Here is a 22029-nt window from a genome sequence, read left to right as displayed (position 1 = left end):
TTAATCAAGAGCTTTTAATTGCCAAGGACCTACACTTAAGAGCTTTATTTAGTGGTCACACATACAGCTTGTATGATTTCACAACGAGAACAAAGTATTTCACATGCCTTGAAAATTACTACAGCAAACATTTGGAGAAGGAAAAAGAAAATTAATCTGGGGCTTTCTTCCAAAATGTAACATCACACACATAGTATATGTCAACAAAACGTTCAGACAGTGCTCACTCACTTAATGTAGCAATACTACAGAATCTAAAAGAAGAAAGGTAAAGAAAGAGAGAAAGAAGGATAGACTGAGAGTGAAAAGCCTGACAACTGTGTAACAAACAAGAACATAGTAGAAAAAAAATGTATTGTACTGAAGCTGAAAATTCTTTTTGAAAAATGTCAGAAGACCAGGTAGATTATTAAGCAATACAGTAAGATAATTATTTGTTTGCCTTGTTTGTACAATATTAACTACCTAATTTGTAAGGCATGGTGATAGAATTTAAATGCTAATAAAATCTTAACTGAGCTGATGTAATCACAACAAAACAGATTTTATATGAGTACATATCCTGTGTGGAAGGAACAAAATACCCAGCAGGACCAGAACCCTGGACTTCCACAGGGCAAACTTTGGTCTCCTCAATCATCTATTAAGGGAAATCCCATGGGACAGGGTGCTAGAAAATAAAGGAGCTCAAGATAGCTGGTCAACATTCAAGGACCACTTCTTGCAAGCACAGGATCAGAGTGTCCCAATGGTTAGGAAATCTAGTAAGGGTGCTAGGAGACCTGCATGGTTAAAGAAGGAACTACTGGGCAAACTTAAGTGGAAAAGGAAAATCTACAGATCATGGAAGGAGGGGCTGGTCACGTGGGAGGAATATAGGACTGTTGTCAGAGGATGTAGGGAGGCAATTAGGAAAGCTAAGGCCTCCTTGGAACTTAACCTTGCAAGTCAGGTTAAGGATAATAGAAAGGGCTTTTTCAAATACATAGCTAGCAAAACTAGCAGTAGAGGCAATATTGGCCCATTGAGGAATGAGGTGGGAGCCCTGGTGACAGAGGATATAAAGAAGGCAGAGGTGCTGAATGCCTTCTTTGCCTCTGTCTTCACTCCTGCAGGGTCTCCCTATGAGCCCCAGATTCATATAGCCCCAGAAGAAGTCAAGATAGAGGAAGAGTTTGACATGGTAGATGAGGATTGGGTTAGGGATCAGTTGAGTAATCTGGACATCCATAAATCAATGGGTCCAGATGGAATGCACCCAAGGGTGCTGAGGGAGCTGGCGGAGGTCATTGCTAGGCCACTCTCCATCATCTTCAGTAAGTCATGGGCAACAGGTGAGGTGCCTGAGGACTGGAGGATAGCAAATGTCACTCCAGTCTACAAGAAGGGCAAGAAGGAGGACCCGGGTAACTATAGACCGGTCAGCCTCACCTCCATCCCTGGAAAGGTGATGGAACAACTTGTTCTTGTGACTATCTCCAGGCACATCAAGGACATGGGGGTCATCAAGAGCAGTCAACATGGTTTTATCAAGGGTAAATCATGTTTGACTAACCTCATAGCCTTCTATGAGGAAATTACTAGGTGGATAGATGATGGTAGAGCGGTAGATGTGGTTTATCTTGATTTCAGTAAAGCATTTGACACCGTCTCCCACAGCATCCTTGTAGATAAGTTGATCAGGTATGGGTTTGGTGATCAGGTAGTGAGGTGGATTAGGAACTGGTTGAAAGGAAGGAGTCAGAGAGTTGTAGTCAATGGGGCAGAATCTGGTTGGAGGTGTGTGACTAGTGGAGTCCCACAGGGGTCGGTACTGGGACCGGTGTTGTTCAACATCTTCATCAACGACCTGGATGAGGGTATAGAATGTACCCTCAGCAAGTTTGCTGATGACACTAAGCTGGGAGGAGTGGCTGACACACCAGAAGGCTGTGCTGCCATTCAGAGAGACTTAGATAGGTTGGAGAGTTGGGCGGGGAGAAACATGATGAAATTCAACAAGGGGAAGTGCAGAGTTTTACATTTGGGGAAGAACAACACCATGTCCCAGTACAGGTTGGGGGCTGAACTGCTGGAGAGTAGTGTAGGTGAAAGAGACCTGGGGGTCCTGGTAGACAGGAGGATGACCATGAGCCAGCAATGTGCCCTTGTGGCCAAGAAGGCCAATGGCATCCTGGGGTGCATTAGAAAGGGTGTGGTTAGTAGGTCAAGAGAGGTTCTCCTCCCCCTCTATTCTGCATTGGTGAGGCCACATCTGGAGTATTGTGTCCAGTTCTGGGCCCCTCAGTTCAAGAAGGACAGGGAACTGCTTGAAAGAGTCCAGCGCAGAGCTACTAAGATGATTAAGGGAGTGGAACATCTCCCTTATGAGGAAAGGCTGAGGGAGCTGGGTCTCTTTAGCTTAGAGAAAAGGAGACTGAGGGGTGACCTCATCAATGTTTACAAATATATAAGGGGTGAGTGTCAGGGAGATGGAGTTAGGCTTTTCTCAGTGATGACCAGTGATAGGACAAGGGGTAATGGATGCAAATTGGAGCATAGGAGGTTCAAGGTGAATATCCAAAAAAAATTTTTTAACGTGAGAGTGACAGAGCCCTGGGACAGGCTGCCCAGAGAGGTTGTGGAGTCTCCTTCACTGGAGACATTCAAAACCCACCTGGATGTGTTCCTGTGTGATGTACTCTAGGTGACCCTGCTCTGGCAGGGGGGTTGGACTAGATGATCTTTCGAGGTCCCTTCCAACTCCTAAGATTCTATGATTCTATGAATCTTTACTTTTAAAATATTTTAATGAGCTTAAAGTAAAAAAAAACCAAAACCACAACAAACAAAAAAAACCCCACTATGGATTGATCTAGACTGTAATAGTCAGTGAGCACTAGTAAAGAATTTACAGCAGTTAAGTTTGTTAAACTACAGATAGGAGTTAACTTTCAGAATTTTATGCCTCTTTTTTGCAGTCTCTTTCTCTCATTCCAAAGAGGTCTCCTGTTCACTTCTGAACAAAAGAAATTTAAAAAAAAAAAAAGAATGACTGAAACTCCTCTACTGAACATTCCTTCCTCAAACCAGAGAGAGAAAAAGGGCAACTTAAGTACTTGCCCAGACTTGGAGGACTGGTGGGTAATCGTGTATTATGTAGTACCCAAGTATATTGACACCATCTGCATTCTTGGAATGCTTGGAAATATATTTGTTCTCTTCACTTATTTCTTACACAAGAGTCCCCTGAAGATAGCTGAAATCTACCTTATGAACCTAGCTGTTGCTGATCTTATCTTCCTCATGTGCCTCCCTTTCTGGGCAGAGAATATCAGGAATGAGTTTAAGTGGCCGTTTGGCAACTTCCTTTGTCGCAGCACCAGTGCATCCAACAGCCTGAACATGTACACCAGCATCTACTTGCTCGTGGCAGTCAGCGTGGATCGCTATTTGACTTTTGTTCATACCTTGAACCACAGAGGGATACGGAGGAGAGCTGTGGCCAGAAGGATCTGCTTGATCACCTGGTTCTTTGGCATCCTTCTCAGTGTCCCGACCTTTATGTTTCGGACTGTGAAATACCTTCCCGAGTGGAATATTTCAGCGTGTGCTTTAGACTTCCCCACCCCATCGTGGATAACAGCTGAAAGCCTGGTACTCAACATAGTGGGGTTTGCCTTGCCATCTGCAGCCATCATCTTCCTTAATTTCTCTACCATCCGCTCCCTACGAAAGAAAGCAAGGGAACGAAGAGCACTCAGAACAAGATGTTGCAAGGAGCACAAAGGCACAAAGGCTACCTGGCTTGATACCAGCTGTTGCTTTACAGAAAGGAATGGCTATCTGAGACATCATTTTAAAACTCAGCACATCAAAGATATTGAAAACATCAGGATAAACTTGAGCTGCAGTTAACAGTGGATGTAAGAGATAACATAATTTTTTTATATAAATATAGAAAAATAGGACAGTGGAGGAAAGTCTAGGCCTGCTACCAAAGGGAACCAAAAGGAAAAAGGAAAGGTCAATGACAACTGTTGCCAACCGATGGCGTCATAAAGTCCTCCTGATTCCCGGTGGCCCACTAGTGACTAGTGTCACTAGCAACAACAACTCTGCATTAGTCCTCTCAGAATAGAAGATCTGGTATTTAAGATGGCTGATTTGAACATTTGGATTTATGTGAATTTGGAAAGAACGTATTAAAGGATATACGGAGGTATGCAAAGTGGCAGGATTGTATATAACCTGCCCTGGCATGGTTTAGGAATTAGAAGAGGAAATCTTTGCTGTCAGTTTCTTTGTCTGTGAAACCAAGGGAAATGGACACATTTTGGATGCCCAGAGAGTGCAAGACACAATGCCTGTCTTTAAAAGGCATGGATAGGAGGAGCCAAGCATTTAGAAACTTGTTGGTCTCATATAAATACCTCAAAAACATGACAACAAAATATTAAATAATGAGTATATCCATATATGAAGGATAATAAAGAATAACAAAGTTATAATGAACAGCAAGTATTATTTTTTCACTAATAAAGTCATGTTAGATTAGTCCAAGATGGCCTAATGGTAACTGATCAGGCATATCTTGGTTTCAGTGGTGACCTTGGTATTTGCTTATATTCCCTTGTGCTGAAATATGAACAAATAAAGTGGTAAAAACTGCACGGTAGGTGCAGGTGTTCTGCTATGCCTGGAAGAGCTCAAACAAAAGTAATATTTCCAAATAAAGCATTTACAACATGCAGCAATTGATTGCACCTGGAAGATGCAAAGAGGGCATAAATTAGAATATTGGCAGTGTTGCACAGAATGCATTGTGGATGGCAATTTCTTTCAGTATAGGACAAACAAGTGTATATTCACTGGACCTAAATACTCCAGGTAACCAGTGTCACCAAAGGCGTAGACCACTGGACAGGTGTCTACAATGTGTAATGCTGTATAATAAAGAGGTTCCACCAACCCATTCCCCGGATGCTGGTTGAAAACATTCAGAAATCAAAAGGGTACAGGTGTCTTGAGATTAAAGTGGTTCTAACAATGACAAAGTTAATTAAGAGGCAGGATAGAGTATGGAGATAAATTCTTGCCATTAGATATGGGCTTGAAAACTTGAGGTTTTGAGAGAATGAATTCAAGAACTAGAATATTTATGTAGTTACCCAGTTTATGTGAATATTGTCCTTTGCTCAAGTTATGAAGCATTAGAAAAGTGTGTTCCTGACATTTTTGTTTGTGCCCATTAGTCTATTTTTAAGCTTCTTTGACTTCAAGGTTTTCAGTCCCACTTGCCATTTTATGCAGTTGACCTGTTCTGCCTGACACCTGTGTTACAAATTTTACAGCATAGAGACAGTCTCCTTTGTTACTGCCTTTACTGTACTTAGCCAAATGTGGTCTCCATTGTTGCTTTTGGTTCAAGTGCTTAATTAAGCAAAGTACACAAAATATGACCACCATTTTTCCGTAAATTTGCATCCAAAGCCAAATGTCTCTGCATACACTTCTGAACCAACAAATCCAGTTTGCAGAGTACAAATGGGAACCTCATCCATTCAGGAATTACAAATGTGTTCCCTTTATACTGCCAAGTCACCAACTGAATCAGACAAATATCTTAATTAAAAATAAATCTGAAAAGCTTCCAATAAAATTATAATATAAACAGTGGTATTATAAGACCTGGAAAAAGACAAACAGTATTTCTGCCACGCAGTCCAGAGAGTTATGCATACAGATCTGGGAAACTAGTTTTGGATTTTAATAATAACTCAGCATTCATTATCTCCAAGAACAACAAGAAGAACCACAGTTAACATCTTAATGTTACTGCGTGGATGCTGGACACTCAACTTCTCTTTGGTTTTAGTAATGAGTAAGCGCATATCATACATTTATGCCCATAAATAGCTCTCTGTAAGACCTTAAGCTGTTCTGACCCACACTTTCAGACTGTGCTCTTGCAGCTCAACTGCCTCACTGCAGCCTTGTCATGGGCAGGTCTGTGCTTACATGATGGCCAGCAAACTGTCAACCCACCCACTGTGAGCTTATTAAAACCAAATTCCCTTACAAAAGTTCAACCATTTATCTCTTCCGTCACTTGCTTACAGAAAGAGATCATAACACAGATGCAGAAATGCACAGGTGATTCCCGTGAGAAGTGGAGAAAGCTGCATTGCTTGCAAATGCTGATCAATCCTCCTGCAGCTTTCTCAACGCAAACTACAGCTGCAAACTAAATGTCTGCTGTGACAGTCATATAACATTTAGGGGAAAATATGGCAGAGTGTGGGGAGGAAGGACCACTGAATTCCACCCAGTTTTTGCTTTACAGGTGTAGGTGTGATGTGTTTAGGGACATGTCACACGAGAAGCAGCTTAACAAGAGATAGACAAGGTACAGCTGTCCTTTAGGAGATTATGTCTATAAAGACATGAAGATACAAATGTAGTTATTAAAGTCCTCAAAGAATAAAAAAAACTTGCTGCAGCTCAGCTCTAGTGATAAAGACTGGTAAAGGTGGTCTTTAAAAAGTCTGCCAGATAGAATGTGTGCTGGTTGTTTATCCCCTCTGTTTCCCCACTTACAGAGCCAGCTTTTCTTATTATGTCACTTGCAGCAATGTGATCATTGTGCCAATCTCATGCCATCTTTTTCTTTTTCTCTGCACAGAAATGGTTTCTATCAGAACTGAAAATGTTACTCAACTTTACAGCATCGTGGCCACCCAGGAGCTCACAGTCAGTCCAGCAAATTTCCGCAACCATTCAGGAGCACATCAGCTTTATCAATATGAATGTGTTAATGCAGAAATATGGAAATGGCTACAGGATTATCAGCCTGCATTCCTCTGGTTTATATTTATTCTGGGAGGAATAGAAAATTCCTTTGTCCTCATCGTCCTGTGTTTCCACAAGAGTCGCTGCACAGTGGCTGAAATTTACTTAGCAAACATGGCACTTGCTGACCTATTGCTAGTTTGTGCTTTACCATTTTGGGCCATTAATATTTCTAATAATTATCAATGGCCTTTTGGCCTGTTTCTCTGTAGAGCTGTCAACATAATGAGCAACATGAACTTCTATTCCAGCATTTATTTCCTGACACTAGTAAGCATCGACCGTTATCTGGCCTTGGTGAAAACCATGTCTCTTGGACGGATGCGACGAGCTGTCTGTGCCAAATGGAACAGCTTTGTAGTCTGGTTGTGTGCATTGCTCCTATGTTCACCTTCAATCGTGTTCAGAAATTTACAGTATTACAAAGAATACAACATAACAGCCTGTGGTCTTCTTTACCCAGCCAGCTACTGGGTGCCTATCCAGAACTGCTTGCTGAATACTGTGGGCTTTTTGATCCCGCTCTGTATAATCTCCTATTGTACTGCACAAATTATCAAAACCTTAAAAAGTAGTGAGGCACAAAAGCTGAAGGTCGTCCAGACAGAGAGAAAAGCCACCATGCTGGTCCTTGCTGTGCTCTTGCTTTTCATTGTTTGCTGGTTTCCATTCCAGATCACCACCTTCATCAACACAATCAGTTACTTCCTACCCACTTTCAAATGCCTGGAAGAAATCAATGACATACTGACTGAGATCGCTGTGTACTGTGCCTTTAGCAACAGCTGTCTGAACCCAGTTCTGTATGTAATTGTTGGGAAGCATTTCCAGAAGAAGGCTGTGGAATTCTTCGAGGGACTGGTCCCAAAAAGATGCAGAAAATCAAAGTCTGTGCAGATGGGAAATTCCCTGGACACTTTAAGAACTTCTATTTCAAGTGAATACCCAAGGAAAAAGTCTGATTTCCAATTACAAAAATAGCACAGGTTGTTCATTACAGGAAAACACATACCTGGTACGTCAGTTCCTGGTAATACCCATCTGCCATAGGTTCACAGAATAAGTGTGTTGTAGTATTCATCATATGTGGAAATTCAACAGCTGGATCTTAATGGAAACTCCATACAGAGATGTACTTCTAATGTTATTAAATGTTTTTCATTACTGAATCCTACTTTGTAATGTGCTTCACATTTTCATGGCTGAATAATATTTGATGCATGTGTCATTTGAAATGTTTGCATTTCTGAGATGTACATACATGTGTGGGCAGTTCTCTGAATAAATCCCCAGTATATAAGCTATTTTCAGGCTTGTGCAACTACTTATGGTACCCGCACAGTTTGTTAGGCTAGGTGTTTTATAAGAAGGACTTGTATTTGAGTGATTTCTGGTAAATGCATCCTGTAGGACTATTACTCAGATGTATTCTTAGCTGTGAGCATCTTCTGGGCTTGTACTTTCTCTGTTCAGTCAACCAAAACTATTGGGGTTGTTAAATTGACAAGCTGTGCCTTTCTGCAACTGCTCTGCCTCTGCGCGTTACAGGTTTACATCAGCTTGTATGCATGGAAAGCAACTCCATAAAGGCAAAAGCAACAGTGGAAGGAAGGCTGCGGCCAGCTGCATGAAGTTAGTTGGGTTTTCTTTGCAGCAGGATGTTCTTTACCCCTTCTGAATGGGGGTTAAACATTCCCTCGCTCCTTTTGAGTGGGCCAACGTCAGTTACCTGCGCTTCAGCTCACAGACTTAGTTTTTAATGTTCACAAAATATAATAAATATTTGTACTGTGATTTAATGGAAACATAACATCTCAGCACAACCGGTGTAGGAGAAACTGAGAATACGAAGGAGAGCACCATCTAACTGCCTTAGAGATCTAACTGAAGATAGTAGGTATCTTAAGAGTTCAGAGAATTCAAGAATGGCCTTTTCTGACTCTAATGCTACCTACATTTTATTTGTAGAGCTAATCTGACTTATTTTAGTACAAGATAGCCCTTCTCCGGTTGGACTGGGTTTATGATCTATGTTGAGTTTATACAGAAGATAAATCCTTTGTGTACTCAATTGTCAGTACACAATTTTGACTCTAGAAACCTTAATCAAAAAACTGAATTTGGAAGGATACTAAATCTTCTGAAATTAACGCAGGCTTTGCTGTTTTCAAAGCACTTCAGTTTACAGCCTTAGAACCACCAAGGGAAATGGAGTTTGGTGACATAAGTAAACTCAGACTGCTACTGTGTGGTCTTTATTCATCAGAGCTTGTATGGAGTGATAAAGTTCCATTAATGATGGGAAATGTATATTAAACCTTCAAGTGACTGAAGTAAAAAATGCTCTAGAAGTGTGCAGATGCTCTACAAAAACCATTGGATTTAGATCACTGTAGGTGATTTATAGACAATTTCCATAGGTTTTCTTTAACAATCCAGTAGAATCCTCTGTCATAAATACTTTTGCTGTTCATTCTTTGTATTGTTCAAGACACCTATTGATGAAACATAGCAAGGCTTTCTGTTCTCTCCGGTGTTATCAATAGCATCTTGTTCAGGAGCGCATTGTTCACTCAACCATTAAATTAAAGGAACTGCATTCAAAGGTTATTGAGGCAATGGAAGAGGTTTTTTGAGTATTTGGTACTAAGAAGCAAAGTATAAAACTGTTATTACATTAATATGACGTTAATTTAAGGCATGTAAATATATATTATTTTGCTATGCAGTAAGCATGTACAGCAGAAAATAAACTACTTGAAGAAAAAGAATTTGCTGCCATTTTCTTCTCTAGCCTGTACTCCGTTACTCAGAAATTACTTTTCAGAAGCGCAGCTGTTGCAGGTACTTTCTTATACTTCCCACAGTACCAAAGGAAAGTGAGCTGAAACCACAGAATTTTAGCTACTTTCAATCCTTTGGGTCAGCTTTCTTTTCAGAGCCCATTTCTGAGCAGTGCTGGCTGCCCTCAGGCCCTTTCAAATTTAAAATCTGAATTAAGGCAGCTAAAGATACTGAAATATTTTCAGTAGCTTTTCTCGGCCTGCTGGTAGCTCAAGGTCCCATGAAATATCAGATACTACCTCTCTTTGTGAGAGGTCAGGGCACACAAGAGCCCATAGTTTCTGTTTTCTGGGTGGACCCTCTGCCTAAAGCCTTTACTCTAACCTAATCATCAAATGCTTCCTACAGGTTGAAATGAAGACTCAAGTTGCAAAGAAATAATACATTTAATCTTTTTTGCATAAAGTTGCACATTTTATGTGGACTTGTTCCAAATTGTTTTCACTATTTCCACCAAATGTATACTCCCAATTTTGAATCTCTCTTCCTCACTGAAGAAGGTTTTAAATACACTGATGAAAAACAATAGAAAATAAGAAAGTAGATTCACAAAAAGGAGTTGGATTTGCAAACCAATTTTTTATCCCGTTTTGAAGTGATGAGTTTCATAAGACTATGTTATTTATTGTATAAATTTTAGACTCAGCTGCAGTTTTCTATCCAGAGTCTGTGAGTAAAAGCGGATGTTGGCGGCTCTTGGAGATTCATGTCCAAGCAAGGATGAATTCCAGAATTTTTGTTATTGCTCAAATGTTGTTCTTTATGGAAAAGCAACTTACAGACAGAAATGCACCAGCGTAAGCAGAGGAAGTTTCGGAAATTCTGTGACGAAGACCTCCTGTTGTATTGCACTTACCTTAATGAGTCAGCGTGGAAAGTGTTGTTTAGACACTGATCTCCTTTAGGTTATTAGGATTATTTAGGCAACATGTAGTTTAAAAATGTTGTGTTTCAGGTCTGCACCAAAATAAAAGTTTTGATCAAGACTTGGAAAAAAAATATATTCAAAAGTGAAGCATATAGCTTCATTTGAGATGTATTTTTTTACACTGTTTCAGTTATTAAATAAGTACATGCTTGAATAGGATGCCCTTTAAATAGAATAACTATTTATATATTCTAAATATTCAAATTAAATGTTGAGTTCCTTAGAGCTTTCTCCAGTGCAGAGGTGTTAACCAGAACAGTTCTTTGAATTTGTCCATTTTACCAGTGTTTGCATAACTCCAACTTAGTAACTTTTCAATCAATAAAAAAATAGAATAAAAATATTTCTCATGATGACAGGGAAGTTCATAGTGGGATATCACGGTGCAGCCTCCCCTGGCTTTTCATTTTAACTCACTTAACAAGAAGAATGGACACAGTCAGTAAGAATTCTAAAAGAGGGTGCATGTGTTGGGTAGGTAGCCAATGGGAAAAATGTTTTCAAGTAAGCAAGTAACATTCCAGACCCTTGATACTTTTGCATTGGCTTCTAAGGAGAGGTTGAAAACCTGGTTCAAAGCTTGGCTTTGTTTGCATCAGTACTGAGGGGGAGGATCAGAGCTGTTGATAACACTGCTATTCTTACGGATATCCTTTCTTAATCAAGAGCTTTTAATTGCCAAGGACCTGCTTTATTTAGTGGTTACAGGAGGGCAAGTCACGACATACAGCTTGTATGATTTCACAATGAGAACAAAATATTTCACATGCCTTGAAAATTACTACAGCAAACATTTGGAGAAGGAAAAAGAAAATTAATCTGGGGCTTTCTTCCAAAATGTAACATCACACACATAGTATATGTCAACAAAATGCTCAGACAGCGCTCACTCACTCAGTCGTGCCTCAAGATAAGTGTTTGAATTCTCTCAGTAACCTCTGTACTGCATTTCACCAACTCATTCTGGATTTGAGACTTTGCATAAATTGCAAGGAAGGACAAGGAGTAGGTATGTCTATCTGTTTTTAATATCTTGCTTTTATTTAAGTTATTGATCAGACTTCTTTTTTTAGAAGCATCTTTTATGCTCTCAGTTCTGATCTGTGCATTCTAGTAAGATTTTCCTTTCTTTTTCACCATGGAATGGACTCAGAATGTCAGGGTTAGTTGTCTTGATGTGTAAAAATATTACTTGTTTTCTGAAATTTCTGTACAGCAGAGCATGCTTGGCTGTTTGCAGAAGATTCTCTTTCCAAGTAATCTTTACTTTTAAAATATTTTAATGAGCTTAAAGTAAAAAAAGAAAAGCAACAAACAAACAAAAAAACCCACTATATATTGATCTAGACTGTAATAGTCAGAGAGTACTACTAAAGAATTTATAGCAGTTAAATGCCTTTTTAAACTACAGATAGAAAAAGATCTCTTTCCAAGTGATCTTTTAAAATATTTTTAATCAGCTTAAACTAAAAAAAAAAAAAAAAGTTCATTATTTTTATAAAACATGACTGGAATTTGTTAAGTACATAAATGGAAACCCATTCACACAGCTAATTGTCCATCAGCACTAAATACTTAAAAATACTTACTGAAGAAAAATTCTTTGAAGAAATGAAATTTTCCCAATGACAAACTCTTACGGAAACATAATTGCTAGCTGAAAAAGAAACCAAATTTAGTTACAGCTGAGATCTAGGGTGCAACAGAAGGTTAATGTTCCTGCAGTGTTTAGGTTAGGACAGCATGAATTTATGGCTCCAGCCCCGACAGCACATATGAAGTGTGCAAAGTGACTGGCATGAGTTAATAGCAAGAAATCATCAGGAAATAGACCAGCAAGGAAAATAAGCATTTTTTCTTCCTCTGTATTTAGTACAAGTAATACTTTTGCTTACAAAAGGAAATGTTTAACTGGTATCTTTCTCCTACATCATTTTTTAATGTATAATGTCCCAGATTTTCTTCCATTGCTCTCACACCTTAGCCAGTCCGCTATCATAAAAAGGTTACATTCCTTCTGTCTCACAAATGACCTCTTGTTGTCTCACAAATAGCCTATCAGATGCTAATCAGCTATTTATTTCCCTTATATATCTTCTCTGAAGTTTTAGATCTTCTAAAATTTCCTTAGTTTGCATGAGACTGTTGGTGAACTAGATGACATTAGGAGTGTTGCAAACAAACATGGTCAAAGCCAGAGAGGCTTGTTAACTTCAGTTGTAGCCAAGTTCCCTGACACCACTGTCAGCTTCAATGAGTTTGTGAACTCAGATAAAACATTGCTGCTCCCTTAATTTTGAAATTATGTAAACTGTTTAGTGCATTAAATACTAAAATGCATTATGTGGAATATTAGTACATGATTCTCTGGGGACATTCAAAACCAGTGTGGATATGTTCCTGTAACATATATGAATGTGTAACATATTCTAGGGGATTTTGGTCTAGCAGGGGGATGATCTGAAAGATCATCTGGACTACTTGATCTTTTGAAGTCCCTTCCAACCCCAAATATTTTGAGATTCTGTGAACTAATTCCTAGTGACAGCATAGAGGTAAGTAGTGCAAGCTTCCTAGATACAGACATCACCAATGTTGTACATTGTACATACATGTAAAAGAAATTAATGATGGTCCCAAATGCTCTCTTCAGAAACTCCATCCATAACTGTCTCCTTGGTGCAAAAATTGAGAAACTGGAAGAGCAGAGGTAAATAGCTGTAGCAGAATTTTAACATTCAGGATGACTGACTGCAAAATATTAATTTTTTTAAATGCATTCTTTTTTATGATTTACATGCTCCACGTGGATATGAAATACTGCAATAGTAGATGTCACCACAGGCTCAGTAATGTCTTGCCTACCATAACAATTCTGAGACTGAATGTAAAAACATGTAAAAAAAAAAGATCCAGGCACTATCATCAAGCATAACAACATCAGCAGAATGAAGTCACCATAGAAGGCAGCTCCAGCAGCCCAGGAGATTTTCATGGGAGGGTAATGTCTTACCCACGCTCCCATTCCTGTATAATCTTGCCCGGAGTTACCAGAGAGAAGGAAAGGTATCGCCAGTGCTATAAAAGCCTAAATGCTTTGGAGGCTGGGGCTGCCTCTCTCCAGCTGAACTCAGATTAAATTTTTGAACTGGAAAAAGAGTGCTGCGTATTTGGAGCTACAGATCCCTTCCCTCCAGACAATATATTGAGAAAATATTTTGCGGGAATCAGTGTTTAATTATTACAGTCACTGAGAGTTGAGGGTAATAAACTGAATAATCTAATGGTAATTTTGAATCCAAACTTCAGGATGGGAGGGACTGAGAAGGAAAAAAGAACATGCAGTTAAACAAACAAGTAATGCACACAGAGAGTGAGCAGCACTCCTAGTTCTGGGAAATGGACATCATCCAGCTCAAATTATATATGGCATGGAAAATAAGGGTAAGAAAAGGGCAGTAAAGGGTGCAACGCCAGATTTGTGTCACCAGTATGTCTCCTACTACTCTTAGGGAGCTGGAATTAGACTGTGTCTGTCATTAGTCTGGAGGAGGCATAAAGAACTACTTACACTACATTAGCAATTTCCTTCCTCTGTGGCACTTTGAAAAAATGTCAGAGAGGAAATTCCAAGAGAGAAAATTTCGTAGAATATGAAGGTACATTCTCGTCTATAATGGGAACATTTCCCAGCATTGCACATACAAGGCATGGATTGATCTAGCCTATAATAGTCAGTGAGCACTAGTAAAGAATTTACAGCAGTTAAGTTTGTTAAACTACAGATAGGAGTTAACTTTCAGAATTTTATGCCTCTTTTTTGCAGTCTCTTTCTCTCATTCCAAAGAGGTCTCCTGTTCACTTCTGAACAAAAGAAATTTAAAAAAAAAAAAAGAATGACTGAAACTCCTCTACTGAACATTCCTTCCTCAAACCAGAGAGAGAAAAAGGGCAACTTAAGTACTTGCCCAGACTTGGAGGACTGGTGGGAAATCGTGTATTATGTAGTACCCAAGTATATTGACACCATCTGCATTCTTGGAATGCTTGGAAATATATTTGTTCTCTTCACTTATTTCTTGCACAAGAGTCCCCTGAAGATAGCTGAAATCTACCTTATGAACCTAGCTGTTGCTGATCTTATCTTCCTCATGTGCCTCCCTTTCTGGGCAGAGAATATCAGGAATGAGTTTAAGTGGCCGTTTGGCAACTTCCTTTGTCGCAGCACCAGTGCATCCAACAGCCTGAACATGTACACCAGCATCTACTTGCTCGTGGCAGTCAGCGTGGATCGCTATTTGACTTTTGTTCATACCTTGAACCACAGAGGGATACGGAGGAGAGCTGTGGCCAGAAGGATCTGCTTGATCACCTGGTTCTTTGGCATCCTTCTCAGTGTCCCGACCTTTATGTTTCGGACTGTGAAATACCTTCCCGAGTGGAATATTTCAGCGTGTGCTTTAGACTTCCCCACCCCATCGTGGATAACAGCTGAAAGCCTGGTACTCAACATAGTGGGGTTTGCCTTGCCATCTGCAGCCATCATCTTCCTTAATTTCTCTACCATCCGCTCCCTACGAAAGAAAGCAAGGGAACGAAGAGCACTCAGAACAAGATGTTGCAAGGAGCACAAAGGCACAAAGGCTACCAGGTTGATCTTTGCAGTGGTACTGATGTTTCTTTTGTGCTGGACTCCATATCATTTTTTTGTATTCCTTGATATATTATTTGAGAAAGACGTAATAAAAGGCTGCTTCTGGGGCGAACTGCTCAACTTTGGTGAGCAGTTTGGTTATACTCTGGCTATCACCAATAGTTGCATTAACCCTGTGATTTATGTCTTTGTTGGGAAATACTTCAGGCAAAAGGCTGTAGAAGTTTTTTCACAATTTATTCCCAGTGGATTTCCTTTGAGCTGGGTATCATTCAAAGAAAAGTCTTCATATTTCAATGTGTTTCCAGTCAGGAGCAGCTTAACCTAATGGTTCTCATTTCCATCTTCATCTTGATATCACAACTTCTTTCAAATGGCATTGAAAATGAATATGAATTCTATTGATCTGGCATTCACAGACTGAGCTAATTATTTATTAAAGCAAATAATTTGACTGCTTATTTGTCCTTAGGTTTGCTTTTCTTTTTTGGTGTTATACATCCAAATGCATAACATGTGATGCCAGAATTTTATACCAAATTATCTAAATTATTAATTATTAGTCACTTGAAAGAAAAACTCTTTGGCTGGATGTCAGAAGTATGGTTTCTTTACAGAAAATCATAAGCTGGCTGAACATTTTACTGCATTGTGTTTGTGATGACAACTACTATACCACCAATAACATTATACCTAAAATTATAATGTGAACTACAGAGATAATATGAGCTTAATCTTCAGCTGATAGTTGCATTTGAGCAGGTATAGAATAGCTCCAGGTATTTTTAACAATATGTTAAATTTTTTGCACTTTCACTTTAGTACATGGAAAGTTTCTCAAGTATATTCAGTGCATAAATGTTGTACAAAACAATGTAGCACAAGGAAAGTGTACATCAACTGTAAAAAAAGCAAAGCAACCCTGTATTCTCCTCAAAATCTGACTTTTTTTTTTATCCAGTAAAGTATTAGGCAATTACTCATTAAGGAAGTAAAGATTCTTTTTAATTTTTATATATTAAAATATCAGTGATGGTCATTGACTGATACTATATTATTTTGGAATGTCTTTCCTCTGAGACAAATGCTTAGATACATACTTATGTTTTTATGGGCCAAAATGAATAAACTGCATAACTTTCCATTTTATACTGTTAGTTTTTATAATTATTTTGTATTTTGTCTCTTTCCCTTTTTTTTTGTGGAAGACCAAAAAAGTAGCTCTGTGATTAAAAATTCTTGCAGTCACCAGAATATAAATTCTGGTAGCAGTAATAGTAATGAAGGTAGTAGTAGTAGTTGTTGTTGTAGTAGTAGCAGTAGCAGTAACAACGTACAAAGTAGAAAACCAGACAGGAGGCAATAAGGAAACAAAATTCTTTTTCATGACAGCCACAGCTGCAGAATAGATTTAAAGCAACTGAGATATCTGTTCCCATAATTCTAAAAGTATGTGTACATACAGACAATGGAAAAAGAAGACAGAAGATATAGTGCAGCCTGCTCAGCCAGAAAGATGTTGAGGCCATAAAGGGGCATACCAGCACATCATTTGTGTAATGGTTTAATTAGTTATTATAATGCCTATTCAGTCTTGTGCTCACTGTAAGTGTTGCATTTTCAGCAGTTCTTCCTACTGTTGCCATTTTGAATATGAAATTAATTGTTTATTTAATTAGAGAAATCTGCCCTTCCACTTCTTCTTAATCTATATGATTAGTATTCATTTTTAATGATCCTCTCAAACTTTTTTAAGCTGAACAGTGGAAGCCTTTTGAAGAGTTAAAAGTCTGTCTTTCTGTAATGATGCTTTAAGAACTAAGGGTAGATTAAGGGATCAGGGAAGAAGAATCACTCATAGCTTTATTAGCATCACTCCTGTGACAGGCTTTTTTAAACTAAATGTCAGGGTTAGATATTAACAGTCCCAGCAGTATGTGAAGTCTGCTGAAGTCATCTGAGATCAAAAGCCTAATTCCCATATATTGTAAATTCTTGTACACTGCATTTATTTAATATATATAATATTTAATAATGTGGAGAAAGAGGAAAATAAAGGAGAGAAGAGAAGAGAAGAGAAGAGAAGAGAAGAGAAGAGAAGAGAAGAGAAGAAAAGAAAAGAAAAGAAAAGAAAAGAAAAGAAAAGAAAAGAAAAGAAAAGAGAAAAGAAAAGAAAAGAAGGCAGCTGAAATAATGAAGAAAAGTGTTTAAAATGAAGTTATATTTTCCAATTTTGCATGGGGACCTTAAAAGGGAAAAATATCTTGTCTTGTCTGACTAGCACACGTCCACATTATGCAATGTACACAAGTAAAAAGAAAAACACTTCCTGAGAACTGTGGCATTTTTAGGGTACGAGCTAATGACTGAAAATCAGTCAGAAACCTGAAATCAGTGGAAAGCCTCCTATTCTCTTCAAACAACAAAAGCTTTCATAAAAAGTGCCACTTACATTTTACATGTGCACAACTGTGAGGAAAAGCATCTGCAGCTTAAGTACTACCTTAAACCACTTGACAGGGACTGGCAAATAAATCGAGTTATTCTTCAATAAGCATGTATGCAAATTAAGTATTTGCGATCCACAAAACAAAAATTGATCAGCTTCTCTCATTACTGATTGTGTCAGCTTGCTAATATAGAAAAATATTAACATTAAATAATATTTACCCCACAGCAAATGCAAAATTCTATATTTAATCAGGAACAATCCACTGCACAGATAGAAGGTGCAGAGTGAGAGACTAATAGCAACTCAGCAGAAAAGGAGCCAGAGATTACAAGTTGAATATGACCCAGGAGTGCCATGTTGTTTCCACCTTGAAGGTGTATATGACAGCAGGTAATGAACTTAAATTGTAGTAGGGGAGGCTCAGCATAAGCTTTAATGAAAACCTTCTCCTGGTAAAGCTAGAGATAGGCTGCCTTGGGAAGAATCCAGCATGGCAGCCACTGAAGCCTCAGAGACCACTTTAGACAGACATTGCTGGGTAATGATATGAGCATAGTCACTTCTGCCCCAGCTCAAGACCAGATTTTTAAAGATGTGCATCACTCCACTGACTCCTTCTCTTCTGGTCAATAAATAACATTTCCTTGTTTGGACTTTCAGGACTCTTCACCTATCACCTTTCAATCAATACTGAAGTGTCAGGTCTGGCAGCCAGTCAACCAATATTGCCAGATTCCACTGTCCACTCCGCTCTTGTTCTTTTGAATAAACACCCTTTTTACCCTCTCATGTACTTCTCACACTCCCAATACACATTGTCAAGTGTTAATCACTAAAATACTTCTATGCTGCAATATCAATCTTTTATAGGCTAGATTCCAGCATCCTAAGAGCTTGCAAGTATAATTAAATTTGTCCTCCTCATCCACCTACATTGAATTATTATCTTTTGTATTTTCATCATTATTTCTCTAGGGCAAGGACTATATTTTTGTTATCTGTTTAAGCCAATCTTAATGCCCAGTTTAGTCTTGGTTTTCAATTTGATCCTGCTAACACTACTGCAACAGAGTGATGTTTGGAACTCACTGAAACCCATCTTGAGGAATGACACAGCCTGGATTTGCATTTGCAATGTCAAAATATTTTTATAAGCTACTTAAATTACAAACTTTAGCTGTAAATGTAGACAGTTCTCATATCATCTTTTGCCTTTGACAACAACAAAAAAACCCAAACAGGAAAAGAAACAAACAAACAAAAAAAACCCAACCAAAACAAAACTACACAAATAAACAAAAGAAATACACACACATAAAAAAACCAACCCCAGCCAAAACCAGCTGATTGATTTCTAAAGCTGAAGCTAGAAAAAAGACATTCATATAAGAAAAGCCACATGGGCTTCCAGCCTGCCAGGAATCATCATGCTGGGAAGAGAGCTGTTTGTCTTGCTGTGGAGAACAGGCCTCCAAAAGTATGTTTCTCACTGCAATTGACTGTAATAGAGAGACGTAACAGACGAAAAATAAAAATAAAGAAGAAATGGTGGCAATACTGCAGGGTAAGGGCTGCGGCTGGGACTTCATCAGGAGCTGCACAGGCCTGGGAGTGGTGGCCTAAGAGTGCAAAGCAATGAATGCGGGTAAGGACGATTGTTGTGGGTCGTCACCATGTTCGTTGTCTGCTGCTGCTGGTCCAAAGGAGGGAGTAGAAAAGAAGACAGAAGAGAGAAGAAAACAAGACAAAAGAGAGAGGAGAAGGAAAACTAAATAAAAGGAGCCGAGCTGAAAGCATCTCTTGCTGAGACCACTACAGGCCGTGACTTTGCCACCAGACCCGGGCCCAGTGAGGAAAACAGCTCATTGTCAGACTCCTCGCCTCTCCAGCGCTCCTGAGATGGCAGAAGAAAGCTCTTCAGGGCGATGGCAGTGAGTGGCCCTGCCACCCGTGCTGTGCCCAGACTCCAAAAAGAGCCGTCCCCTGTGCCCAGGCACACAGCAGCGCGGCTGCCAGAGGCACCAGAAGGACGAAGGCAGCAGGACATGACATAGTAAAAAGCAATCAATTAATAGCTTCCTAGTTTTAAAGCATACGTATGGCTGGTTGCAGTGCATTCTACAGGAGAATACTTTAGAAAGCAATCACTCAGAAAAAAGCCCTCTTTGGGCATCCTCATCTTGTGCATCACAGGTTTGTTCCAGCAAAATCTTCACTGTCTGCTAGTGATATTTATTTCAGGAGCTGAGTTTTATTCTCCATTGTCTCTCTGATGTACAGCTACAGCTGGGAGAGACATTCTCCCCTGCAAAGTAACTCACACACAGAGAAGTTCCTATTTGGTTTCATGCATTGCTATTTAGCTATTTGAACTTCTACACAGAACATTCCCTGTCATACATTAGGAATGAAACCAGCCACCACCATTTCCCACAGGAAGATACGGAGTAAGTCTCACATCCATCACAGAAAACTAGCTCAGCAGATAAACTGCAAAGTCCAAATCCTGAAAAATCTCTTCAAATTGTCTGAGTATCTTTTTAATGTATGGACAAACATACGTGTCAGGTAGCTATGGGGTGAGAAATGTTCATCATTCAGCACTGGGAGGAGGGTAAGTAGAAATATTTGATGTGCACCATTAAGCACTCCTCATCTCAGTAACAGAATTGTTCTGCGAATAACAGTTTAGAGGCCAAAACCTCAACTCGTGTATCACAGTAAATTGAAATTACTGGAGCTATACCTGTTTGTACCAGCCAACGGGCCAGTCCCAGACAGAAACAGTGAGTCTGAGTGCTTATCATCGCACCATTTAAAAGTTACTATAATTTTTTCAACATCAAAAAGTACATCAGTGTAAAGCCAGAGTAATAAGCAAGAAGCTCTGTCTTTCTGCCCTGCTCCCCCTCAACATGCTTTTTAGCAATAAAGCTTCTGAAAAAAACTCTTGCAAATGACAAAACTGCTGGTACATATTGTAGAACTGTTAAGGGTGTCTCATGAAGAGAAAGAACCTGTGATCAGGCTCTGATGATAGAGTGAGACACTCATTAATCTCAGTTTTGAAAAGATAGATAAACTGCAAAATTAATAGAGATTTGATGCTAAATTTTATAAATGGAAAAGCAAAATACATTTTCAAACAGGAGAAAACCGAGAAAATGTAAAGATCAGGCTGCCTATTCTGCAAAATTTCAGTTAGTCTCTCAAGAATCACAAGAAACACTCTGCCTCTGAGGGAGGCCTCTTGCCAACATCACGTAACTGTTATCTGCTGGCTGCCTGCCAGCTTCCCAGCATGGATGCCAGTAACTCACAATGCAAATCATACACAGCAAGAACACCAAATCTCTCTGACGTGGCAAGTGGTAGTCAGACAACGGGTGACAACATATCTGATGGGAATTAACACCCCATAAATATCCCTATGGTTTAGGCATTATTGCAGATAAACAGTAATCTACTGGAAAAGCCAAAATTATTTGTGAGAAGATGTTATGATGTTTAGCACAGTTTTGTCTCCTTCTGTCTTGCCTCAGACATTTGGATTTGAAGGGCTGCAAAGCAACACTGAATTGTAAGAAAACTGCTTTGTGTAGTGTCATAAAATATCTATCAAGGCAAACTTCCTTCTTGCCAAGGTATGGGAGGAAAGGAATACTTTTCTCTGTTTGGCAGATACTTTGCAGGTGTTAAATAATTACCCATCACAAGGTTATACTTGCCCTATTAGCAGAAGAGGGAATCAATTGTGGCAGAAGATGTGACAAACTGAATTGCAGGTATATGGGAACATATGTAGAGTGCCATTTGTCAGTGGTATCCAAATCCCTGCAGCCAACCCTGGGGGTACTCTTCATGACTTCATAATAAAGGAGAGAAAAAAACCAAATTCAAGCTACTGGGAAAATACCTACCAGAAACAAGTTCAGGAAATATTTTTTTAATAAAAAATCTTTGAGATTTGCATACTAGGACTAAAGCTTCACATATCCTAATCTTGAAGGTATTTCTTTGCTAAATTGTCACTGCAGATCAGAAGCAGTGATGTATTAAAGACACACAATTTCCTTCCATACATGGCCTTGTTCATACCAAGATTTAGCATCTTTTCTTTGGCCTGCCCAATACACGCACTTTAGTAGCCCAGGGGGAGAGGATAGTGGTCTTACTACCAACAGTATAAAACCTGTATTTCAGCTCCTCGAAACCACAGAGCACGAGCTCCAACCCCAACTGTACCTAATCAGCCCCTTGATCCTCTGCAGCAACTGCAGTAGTACCAAACAGTTGACCATGAAGGCTTGCTTTCAGCAG

General features: G+C 39.2%; 2 protein-coding genes across 2 annotated transcripts; both read left to right on the top strand.

Annotated features, from left to right (window-relative positions):
* The first annotated feature begins 3030 nt into the window (after nt 1–3030).
* Nucleotides 3031–7812, top strand: LOC104389085 (B2 bradykinin receptor-like). Its single transcript, XM_009998040.1, has 2 exons — nt 3031–3892; nt 6665–7812. Exons 1-2 carry the CDS (start codon nt 3031–3033, stop codon nt 7810–7812), a joined length of 2010 nt encoding a protein of 669 aa, XP_009996342.1.
* A 6687-nt stretch (nt 7813–14499) lies between these two features.
* BDKRB1 (bradykinin receptor B1) lies at nt 14500–15585 on the top strand. Its single transcript, XM_009998039.1, has one exon. The coding sequence runs from the start codon at nt 14500–14502 to the stop codon at nt 15583–15585; it is 1086 nt and encodes a 361-aa protein (XP_009996341.1).
* Nucleotides 15586–22029: the final 6444 nt, after the last annotated feature.

The sequence above is a fragment of the Chaetura pelagica genome, unplaced genomic scaffold (assembly GCF_000747805.2).
Source record: "Chaetura pelagica isolate M959 unplaced genomic scaffold, ChaPel_1.0 scaffold354, whole genome shotgun sequence".
In the NCBI taxonomy this organism is placed as follows: Eukaryota; Metazoa; Chordata; class Aves; order Apodiformes; family Apodidae; genus Chaetura; species Chaetura pelagica.
This window is presented reverse-complemented; position numbering and strand designations above follow the sequence as displayed.